Genomic DNA, 11,805 nt, shown 5'->3' on the forward strand with positions numbered 1-11,805 from the left:
TGCAATCTAATTTGTCGGTTTGTTCTTGTATAAATACAAAAATTTAATTACTTCTAGTGCGATGTTTTTAGTCTTTTTCTCATCTGGGTTGCTTTGTTTTAATCTCTGTTATCATCCTCTCTTATCTCCATTATGCTGGTATCAAAACCATGTTTGGCTATTTACCTATACGCAATTAACTTGGTTCTTTGCTCAAATGCTTTTATACGAGTGTACTGCTTCTATCCACCATAGACCAGCATGATCACTTCGTGTCAAAGATGAGCAATTAGTCACATTGAGTGACTGAACGTAGGGTAACTTCTATGGCATTCCCCATGCATGGTTCCTTTGCATGAGTGAATGAACAAAAAGATTTATTAAGGGTTGTCAAGGTGGCTGAACTTCTATCACAGTTACGAGTTGTCCAGCAGTGAATGCAGAGATTCAACTAAACATCTCTTTGGGCTTCAAAGACATGTACATTATGTGGGACAATACCCCAATCTCTTAGAACTTCATAGACGTGTACACTGGGAAGCCACAATTGTGATAGAACGCCTGCTCCGCATAATCAACACAATGGAGAATCAGAAATTTAATCTAGGAAGCAAAGGTACTGATGGCTTCCAAACAAATCACTCCCTTAGAGAAACAAATAATCCAGCTAATGAAATAGAAATAGAAGGAATCCGATTGGGTGTCACCCCTTGTGTTGGTTAGAGTGGCCCATAGTCATAAGTCTTGCACCAGGCTTCGCTTTGTATGACTTCTTTCTGTTTTAGAAACAAACAAACAAAATGGAAACCCACTTTCTTGGGGTGTATTAGTAATAGACACGAATCATAAGTTATGGGTGAGTTCTCCAGTTCTACCGTATATTTTGCCAATGGTAGACACAATACCATCAATAGAAACCTTGGGGCCTAGAGAGCTTCTCCTAAAAAGTTTGCGAAAACAGGGACTTAATATTACACGATACCTAAGAAACTCAAGTTTCTTGAAAACAAAGACAATGAAATAACATAATCTAAGAATCATTTCAGAAAGGTGAACCAAAAATTTCTAGCCTCACCTCTGCATGTAGAGGAAAAAGATGGGACTTGACTTAAAAGTGCTCCATCCAAGCTTAATTGTCCTTGCACATGTCTTAACTCGAAGTTTTTGACATATTCCATCCAACCAAAGAACTAAACAGACAATTTTCAAAGGTCATCCCAAAGGGTGACTAATCTTCCAGTATGAATAATCCAAAATGGACGTGCCAACTAACCCAAAGATATACGTGTGATGCAATGCCAACATTTTCAACACCCATCACCACCATTAAATCTAATCAATAATACAGATTAAAGAAAATGTGGATGATAAGAGTGGTAAGAGAACAATTAACACTCAAGATTGTTATACCATGATAAGGTAAAAATCATCAACATGTCTTGTTTATGGCTGGGCAATGAAGATTATTAATTTGAATCCTAATACCATAAAATAAATAGGACTTCCATCACCAACCATCTCAGAATATAAAATTCAAGAGTAAAAAAAGAAAAGTTGGGATTAGATGTCACAGAGCAAGCCAAGACAGGGCACTTCCCATGTATGACTCAAGCCCCCATAACAGAACCAGTGTTCCTGCGGCACTCAGACAACATATCTAGGTAGAACTGGCACTTGCTGATATCACTCCCGTAGTTGTTCAGGCACTGCAAAAACAAAGAAATTAAAACGATGGGGAAAGAACTCCATGGAGACATTTAATTAGGATACAACATGAAAAAATAGACCACTTTTCGAGTAAAACTATTCAAAATGAAATAAGTAACAAGCTTGTCCCATCAACCAGATCCTTAATTTTTATTTTTTGCTTGGTAAATAATTCATCCAATCCATGGACACCATGTTTCATAACCATCAAACAGGAAATGATGCTGACACCAATACAAGGATAATATGATAAATGTGAAATTTGTGGCTCCCCAGTAGTAGTGAGACAATTTTATCTTTATTTTGGGAAGCTGGACAAAACAGAACTATGCAATTTCTTTCAGGCAAAATTGAACTACGTTTCTTTTCTTCTTTTTTCTTTTTTTTCTTTTTTTTATGGGTAACATGTTGAACTACTTTTTATAATGAAAATAAATGCATTCGATAACATCAGTAGCTTTTTCTAGATAGATATAAAATTTTATAAATAAATAAAAAAAAGGAAAGGGCGGCCAGGCAGCAACCTGCGAGGAAAGACGACCACAAAAAAAAAAAAAAAGGAAAAGGAGAAACAAATAGGTCCCCCATACAAACAACATCAAAAAAGATCTTTATATATAAAGGTTCGCCTAGTTGCACATCACCTAGCACCAGTTGCACTCCATCACTTAAAAAACACTTGCCTCCACTCTTATAATTGCACTCCAAAATCAAAAGGCTTGCATTGCTGTTCTCGAAATCAAAGAGGAACCACAACACTAAAACTTCAAAAACTCTAGATGTAGTTTTCAAAGTTTCTCAATCTACAAGTAGGCAAAAAATCTATAGGCACTCTTGTTAATGATAGGTTTGGTGTAAAATTTGAAGGAGCTCCTACTAATGATGGTTCTTTATCTTTAATAACAGTGTAAAAGTCTTTCTTGGGGTGTAACAAGTGGGGATAGGATGGAAATTAAAAGAAGAAGAAAAAAAATGGTATTCTTTTAGGTTGGAGTGCAATCAGTACTAGGTGATGTGCACACAGTTGGTCCAAAAAAAAAACTCCCCTAAGCTCCTTAAAACATCCTGCTCCACGAGAAGATTGGACCTGTGACTGAAATAACAATCTCACGCAAAGGATGAACCTTACCTTACAAAACCCTACTGTTCCATTCCAACCAGATTCCCCAACAAATGGCAAAGGGGGCTAAAGCCCATAGATTTACTCTTTTAAGGGACTTCAGACTGAAATTCCAGCTTCGAAATAAATCGAATAAGGAGTTCAGAAAGCACCAGTAGATTGGAACAATGAAATGAGCCCAAACCTCTCTACATAAGAAACAATGAATAAAGAGGTGATCAACCGATTCACCATGTGATTTGCATATGGAACGAAAGTTTGCAGAAGGAAGACCCTGAGCCATGATGTTGTCCATTGTGAGAATTTTACCAAGAGCAGCAGTCTGTATGAAGAATAAAATCTTGTCTGGGCATGGGACTTTTGGACTCCTTACAGCTCTAACTAGGAAAGAAGATAGGTTGATAGGAAGCGTTTCAATTTTGAAGTGTCCAGGTATCATATATGAAATATTTTTCATATTGTGAATGCAAGATACACAGTCATGCATGTTCCAACTAACAGTGCGACAGGCTGAAATGGTCAAGTACAGATGACCCATATGCTACTGTCATTCATATTGCACCAAGCCAGCAGTATATTGATGTTTATACTGCTGGCAATTCTTCATCTTAAATTTTTTATACCCTTTCACTCTTAACACAAACAAACAACACCATCTCTCCCAACTTCATGTGTTCTGATGTTTAAATAGACAAGTAACATTTTACATACATCTTGGAAGGCTTTAGAGTGAACATCACATGCACCCGATCCACCAGCAGCATTCATGGTCTGGGCTGGGGCCTCATTGGCCACAGTTTCGTGTTGAATGGTGCGAGGACCCATTACAGCATCAACAGCCCTGTGTGCAACTGCACTTCCAGTACCAAAAGCAATGCCTGCAAGAAAGAAAAAAACCTCAAACTTGTGCATAGATTCATGCATGGATATATCGCTTGAAATGAGAGCTCATAAAAGAGAGTGCTTACTAACCCTGAGCAATGGTGGCACCAAGTCCTCCAAGCATGGATCCGCCACTACCACCCTGAACAGGTGCTGGGGGAGGAGCACGGTTTGCTACAAAAACAAGAGATAAAACATACAAAAAGGCTGAGCTACAAGAACTCGGAACTATAACGAATACATCTATGTGAAAAACTTGTAGTAGTTTCAAACATTACAAATATAGAATAAAGCCATAAACAACACTCCCCTGCATAATATATCAAACAAGCTCACAATAATACCTGGCTGAGGGGGGTTACGCATGGGAGCAGAACGGGGAGCTGCACGGGGAGCAGACCTTCCTGCCAAATTGATACCAAGATGCAAAGAAAAACAAGTTTCTATTAAAAATATTAACAAAGATAGGAAAAAAAAATATTAATATACATAGAATCAACATCGGATCAGTACAAACAAATCTAAGGAGAGTATGATGTGACTATAGTACAAAAAATGGGTATAGCATGTTTTACCACTCCTAAAATGGAAATAGTTGGCAATGGAAAATTAAAGACGGTGTATTAAGAGATGGATAAAAGATTTACTGGGGTCTTACTGCTCAATACAGTGTATGGGTGGGCATGGATGTATTGAGCATGAATAAAAACATAACAGGGGCAATTGTTTGAATATAAATGAAATAAAAATTACTGTTAACATATCATGCTGACCCTCATAAATAATGAGAAACTCGCAACATAAATATCTTTACTATTATAATGAGAGAAGGCGGAGTAGAAGTGATCCAATGCCAAAATTTGGACCTCATAAATGCCCCCATCTTTCTATATAAGGTCAAAAAACAAGAAACACGTTGATTAGTTTTCAAAATTACAAAAATATCATTTCTACCATGTAATGCTAAAAACCCTTTAATTAAAATATTAAATTACAAATAAGCCTTTATGATACATGTGCATTTGCACATGCCACCTTCTAGTAGATATATAATTATAGTTCTCACTAGGGATGCACAGCTCGATTGAATTTCAGGCTTCATCTTCTTATTGAAAGCACGGGATATAGTTTTTTTTGTCAGTATATGTGTGTATTTGTGTTGGGCAACAGAACCTGCACTCCAGAAAGTCAGGTTGCAACCCAACCCCAGCTCACATTTGCCTTAATACATGGGAATGCTAACGGGCGCAATGACCCATGAATGTTTGGTTCATGCTTTGATGAAACCAAAAGAAAAAAAAATCAGCCTGCTGATGATTCCTTGCCATTGGATACGTAGGGATTCACCACATGTGCTGTATGAACAATATCATTGTTGGATTCCAACCCCATAATGTTATAAATTATTGATAATATTAATTTTTTAGTTTGACGATTCGCCAAAAGATGGGCTAATATGGACGAATAAAGCCCAAAACTCTGGTCCGTTTCCCTTTCATTGGACCGGTGGGGAGGAAACCAAAGTGACTCGGGCTCCGCAACCCCCAACACTCGTTTAGGTGATCTAAGCAACGTAGCCTCGTAACCTAGATCAAGTCTAGTATTAATATAGATAGATCTAACTTAGATCATAAACGAATCGATTCTTGCTCGCAGAGCTATATGGAAACCCTAGAATAAGGGAAATCCACTAAAAACCCTAATCTACAACACGATATAGATCCATAAACATTTTAACTTTTGAAATCTATTCTAGATCAGTAGATCCTAAAAATATATATAAAAATCATGGCCGCGGAAAATCAGAAACAAAAACCCTAGAACAACAAAGTATAAAACGAGAAACTAAAATAAGCAATAGATCTGTTAAAACCCTAGAACAACAGAGTATAAAACGAAGAGAAACGAAAATAAGTAATCGATCTTAACAGATGTACTAATTAGAATGTGAGAGAGATTAGAAACAAACCTCCAGAGCTTCGGCGAGCCATAGCTTGAGATATACGCGTCGAGACTCTAGAGAAGTAATTAGATGGAGAGAAAAGCGAGCTGCGAGAGAATGGGAGTGCTAGCAGATGTTATATATTGCGATTATTATGACCTGGACGTTGGTGGGAAGGACAGTTTATGAACGATTTGCTCAAACACGTGGCACATTTAGGGACGTCGATCTATTGGGTCTCGGCTTAATGAAGTGGTTTGGGAAATTACCTTGTGGGTTACGGTCCATTCGCTACGTACCTTATCAGACTCCACCGGATATTCCATTGGATAAAGGGAAAATTACTTAAAAGGACTCTGGCGGACGAATTTCTTCCTAATTAGACCCTAAGTTTTAGGGTTTATGTACAGTTCATTTAATTAAACTTATATTTCTAATCAGTCCCTAAACCCCACACATTTCTCACATTTAAATGTTGAACCCGTCCTAACCACAAACTCACCGTTTTCATCAAAAAAATTTTGAATTTTTGACATCCCAGATGAGTTTCGTAGATTCTATTTCAATGGAAAGGATTTGAGAAAGAAAAAGAAACCATTTTGAATGCATATGTACAATAGCAAGAGTTTTCCAATTTTTTATTTTGTTTTCTAATAAAAATAGATCAAGGATGATTCGTTTGGTTTGAAATTATTTACATTAGTCGTTATTTCAAGTTTTTATTCGATATTTTCATATATTTTAGTAGGAAAAACGAAAACAGGTAAATTTTACCAATGTCGAGCTTGCTGCTTTTTATTGTTGGGCTTAATATTTTATTATCAAGTTTGACATTTTTTAAATATTGTTGAATTCAACAATATAAAAAAAAAAGTTTAACTCGACAATAAAAAAGTGGTGAACTTGACAATAAATAAAAAAAATTGAACTCAATAATAAAAGTGGTGAGCTCGACATTGTAAAAAAATTTGGAATCTAAACTTGATTCTTTGTTTTTTGTTAGAAAAACGTTGAAATAAATAAATAAAAGTATATATAAATATTCAAAAGTAGAAATACATCATTTTCATTCGTCATTCATGGTCAAAAAATGTTTGAAATGATTGCAATCACGCTTGAAAAACCTAAGTATGTGAATAAGATAAGAAAAAAAAATAGTTTAGGTATTTCAATAACATTATAACATGAGATAAGGTTGAGAGACCATTAAGAAATAAAAATTTTATTAAATGGACTATCAAACTACCACCCAAAACTTAGGGATTATCAAGAAAGAAATCCCTCCGTCAAAATCCCTAAAGTAGTTTTCCATTGGATAAATGATATTGCAGCATTTAACGCTTATTGGAACACGCCTATGCACTGGTCATTAAGCTAGTTTACAAATGTGTGAATGGTGAGATAGATCTTATTGTATTGAATAATGTTGAAGTGACCACGGGCTAGAATCTCATATCACACTTCTTGACGTGAAAGTGAATAGGAACCATAGATGCATTTTCACCTGTATTTGTCACATTAGCTTGTTACGTTTATAGTAACGTCATAAATGTTATTATGTATATCGAGGAATTAAGTCAATTATATTGACATGATTCCTACTTAGTTTTAAAAAACATATTAAAAATGAATTGTGGTATTGTAAATCTAAAATAAGGATTTTCTAGAATGAAATTTTGACAAATGAAATATACAATTCGAGAAATATTACCATGATTATTATTGAATAATTCGAATATTTAGTCAAAATAGATAAAACTCAAATTTTATAGGAAGTTTTTTTTTTTCAAACAGACATTACCATTGAATTCAAAAGCATCGAAAAATATATTTTAGACTGTTAGCATATTTAAATTCGATTTTAATATGATATGTTATGAAAATATTAATTTTATAAATAAAATTTATGAGTTAAGGGATATTTTGATCAATGGAGAAAAATTGGCGAGAAATTTTGAAAATTCGAGATACATAGTTTGAAATGGTCCAATGTAACAAATATAACAGATAAAAAAATATGAAAAAGTAATATTATTTAATTATTATTTTTATATTATTAAAATATCAAAATAAATTATTTTATAAAATTAGGTTTAAGTGTCATTATTTATATAAAATGAATCAATTTGAAATTATTGAAGTGTTTAAAGGGTAAGGTGTAATTAATATGAAAATAAATATTATTATTATTATATAATATTATATTATAAGTTATAAATGTGTTAACATATTACATACTCAGGTGTGTTCATTTTATATATTATAATATAATATTTATATTATATATTATAATATAACCTGATGTTCATTCATACGACGAGAGAGAAATAGAGATGGAGACGAGTGAATTCGTGTATGTTACATTCGATTGAGATTTAAACATGTTTTGGACGTGAATTAAAATCTAAAATTGAATAACAAGATATCCACAACATCGAGATTTATTTAGTCACCGAATTATTTTGTCAAATTACCAAAGAAATTAACTTAAAAAATCATTTTAATGTCGTAGGAGCGTGTAAAACCTAGCTGCGAAGGTAAGGAACTTATAGTTTCAAATTCGTAATATATTTTTTAATGAAATATATTTTATTTTAATTTTGATAATTATTTTCAAATTTATTATGATTTAAATTTAAAATTCATTCATCGAATTGTAGAATAATTTATTTTATATATTTTCTCTAATATTTTAATATTGTAAAATAAAAATAAATGAATTTAAGTGAGAGTAATTAGAAAATCAATTTATTTTAAATTGATCTTCATAGTAATTTTCGTAGAGTGTTCATTTTAAAATTTGTTAAGACGCCTTATTTTTAAAATAGAATCGAAAATATAATTATTGGTTATATGTGTTTGTATTGAGGAATTTTCAGATTTAGAGTGTTTTTTAGCATTATGTAATAAAGCATAAGATTCAATTAGGATAGTAACTTTGGGACAATGTACCTGCATGTTTACTATTTTATGATTTACTACTTTCAATATACTATTGCATATTTATAATTATAGAATACTTGTGAATGTTATTTCACTTACAAATTTGTTTTAATTTATTTCAAATAAAAATAAATAAATATGTATTTCATTATTATTATTGTTATCCATTAAAGGGACAATGAATGAATGCATATGCGATTAATCAGTATTTCGTTCTAGAAGCACCTAATTAATTTACAATAATATGAATTTGACATTTTCTTCGATAATATGAGATACTACTTGAGAATATCATTGTACCTACTATTTGAAAAATTATTTTCTTATCTTTATTAGAAAATAATAAATTACATTGTAAAAAAGATTTGTAGATTATTAGATTGATTGAAAAACACACATACCACATAAGTACGCTGAAGTTGACTTGTCAAATGATCATTTACAGTCTATGGAGTGAAACGATTGATCTCTATTAGAAATCAACAACCAACCTGAGCCAAAAAATACAGTCAATCAATTATGGTAAATTTGTAAACTGACCATAAAACTATGAACTAATGGTGAGTTCCACACTGATTAAGTACTGGAGCATCGATATATAGATCGGTACTTTTGTATCGATTGTGTACCTCGTCATTCTTACTAAATACATAGTCAGGATTGATATTTTTATGACATATTTATGTTTATTTTATTTTATTATGAAATATACATATTTCGTTACTATTTTATTAAATATTAGCTTGTTTCGTGTTATTCATTTTTGTTTATTTATTTAAAAATCTGTATTATTTATAATATATTAGATTGTTTATCCATTTATATTACGACTATTGATTTAAAATATAAGTTTACTATTGAGTAAGTTCCCTGTTACTCGCCTTACCAATAAAATATCATAGATGTCCCAACTACCGAGATGTCTGTTCCTAATAGAAAGTATTATTTAAAGGGATTGTAAAATCAAGACGATGAATACTATTTATGTTATATGTGAGCTGGGATTGAAGTTTAGTAAAACAATTTTTGTATACTTTCGGACTTCATTGCATATATTAGCATCATATGTGTTGTGTATTCTTGTATGTATATGTCCAGATAATGAAGTTAGTGTTTATGATGTAGATAACTATCGATTGATGTGAGATGTTAAGTTAATGTATGTAACACTTTTGAGTTGTACTTATAGTTATGATTTGTTGAAATGATATATATTCATTATGATATGGTGGTTGCAATGCAGTTGAAAATATGAATTTTAATTCTACAAATATATATCTACAAGTGACAATTTTTATGAGAAATTATTTGGAAGAAATTCATATCATATTTAAACTTTAAAGATTTTGATTTTGATATTGATATTGATTTTTTTTCCTTTTACCTCACATTGAGATTTGGGAAAATCTAGATCCTAAATCGGGGGTGTGACATTTATCTTCACCTGTTTTTTATAACACAAATCATTTATTTTATTTAACTAAAATTTGTACAAATTTATTATATATAACTCATAGACCATTCCCTATAAGACAAAATAATTGTTTTATTTTCTTTCTTCCCTTTTATGATAGGGGTGTCCGCATCTATAATACCCAATTAGCAAGAGCGCGGCAAATGGATTCTTAGAACAGCATATCTCACTCAAATCCCCCGAGTATATGTAATACCCCACAAAAAAACACATACTAGGAAAGATAGGACAAATCCTTGGGGGTGGCCTAAAAAAGGCAGAATTGCTAATGCAAATGCATCTTAAATTAAGGTCGAAATATTTTATCTTACTGGTAATTAAAAAAAAAAATTAGGCCTAGTCTCTCTCTCTTTCCATGTGTGACTCATTCCATTGTCCCAAACTCATATTCTCTTCTCATAACCCAATTATTCGACTATCTTTCTTACTCGTTCTCTTGTTCAGTCTTTCAATTTCTTTTGTACTATCTCATTTTCCCCTTTCACATATTCATCTTTATTGACTCTCAATTGTTTCCTTATCTCTTCCGGGGATTTGCCCCCTAGTTTGGAACATGAGAATAAATAAATTAAATTATCGAGACCACTTTTTAAAACTTGATATCGGCTTTTAAAACATTGAGACCAACTATTGAAGTGTCAAGATGAAGTATTATAAATCATCAATCTTAACATACTTTGATTCACAATAAGTATCAATGACTACAAATAGTCAACATCGACGATTGAAACATTGATTTCAACGTTGAAGGAATCAATCTCAATGATTTGATTATCAAGCTTTACAATTGGCTCCATCGATATAAGACTATGAATCATGAATCTATGGACATTAATTGTCGAGATTGACAATTTTATCATCCAAATAATTGACCAAAACACACTTTTTAGATGACTTTGTTGTTGAATCATCACTCCAAAGATAAAAGAAATGAAAAATGAATAGTAGGGTCCATAATTATATTTTATTATATACAACAATTTGCATGTGCCTACACCGAAAACGTCCCCTCTGTGGTTAAAGGGGGTAAAAGATAAAAAATAAAGTTGAAGAGGTATTAGTAAGAAAGGGAGTAAAGAGATAAGTGTATCCTCCATGGGGTTAAAGGGGTAAAGGATATTATTGAAAAAGAGGGTAAAAGAGAAAATATAAAAAAATTGGAGAGATAATATTGAAAAATGAGGGGAAATGAGATGATATACAATAAGGTTGAAGGGAGTGAAGAGAAAAGACAATAAAATGAATCTTACTCCACTGTAGTTCAAAGAGGCATTTATCCCTCACAAAATTGTAGTAAAATGGGATCTACCATTGTGTTTTATTATATAGACTATAGTTTATCTTATGCCTATGACACATGCATCTTATTTGAAGTTAATGGGATAAAAATATAAAAATAATAAAGTTGGAAGGGTATTATTAAAAATCTTGAAAGTTAAAATGGTATAAAAGAGGAAAAATAATTAAGTTTGAGAGATATTATCAAAAAAAGAGAGATGGTGAAAGATAATGAGGTGGGTTAAAGAGGTAAAAAAGAAAATATAATAAAGTTTAAAAGGCATTATTGAAAAATGCGTAAAAAAGTCAAAATGGTAAAATTGGAGGGATTTTACGTGTTGGGGGGGGGGAGACTATAAAATTAAATGAGTGATTAAAAAATACAACAAAGTGGATAACACGGAGTATGGATCCCATGATGGGACATTTATCCTCCCAAATTGCAACAAAGTGGATTCTACAATTGTGTTTCATTACATC

The 11,805-nt window shown here is 32.2% G+C and overlaps 1 protein-coding gene across 1 annotated transcript; it reads right to left on the bottom strand.

Moving 5' to 3' along the window:
- Positions 1 to 1,356: 1,356 nt before the first annotated feature.
- On the bottom strand, positions 1,357 to 5,810 carry LOC147407204 (uncharacterized). Its single transcript, XM_086435643.1, has 5 exons — positions 5,658 to 5,810; positions 4,033 to 4,092; positions 3,779 to 3,862; positions 3,518 to 3,684; positions 1,357 to 1,685 (listed from the first exon to the last, which is right to left on the bottom strand). Exons 1-5 carry the CDS (start codon positions 5,677 to 5,679, stop codon positions 1,587 to 1,589), a joined length of 432 nt encoding a protein of 143 aa, XP_086291769.1. The 5' UTR covers positions 5,680 to 5,810; the 3' UTR covers positions 1,357 to 1,586.
- Between the last annotated feature and the right edge of the window lie 5,995 nt (positions 5,811 to 11,805).

The sequence above is a fragment of the Akebia trifoliata genome, chromosome 3 (genome assembly GCF_017979445.1).
Source record: "Akebia trifoliata isolate Shusen 1 chromosome 3, ASM1797944v1, whole genome shotgun sequence".
In the NCBI taxonomy this organism is placed as follows: Eukaryota; Viridiplantae; Streptophyta; class Magnoliopsida; order Ranunculales; family Lardizabalaceae; genus Akebia; species Akebia trifoliata.

What these genes read in the sequence shown, in the direction of transcription:
- LOC147407204 (XM_086435643.1), bottom strand. Translation starts at nt 5,679, where the DNA reads ATGGCTCGCCGAAGCTCTGGAG. An exon ending in GCGTAACCCCCCTCAGCCAG is followed by an intron (nt 3,863 to 4,032) that starts GTATTATTGTGA and finishes TTGTTTTTGTAG; the next exon opens with CAAACCGTGCTCCTCCCCCA. An exon ending in TGGTGCCACCATTGCTCAGG is followed by an intron (nt 3,685 to 3,778) that starts GTTAGTAAGCAC and finishes TCTTTCTTGCAG; the next exon opens with GCATTGCTTTTGGTACTGGA.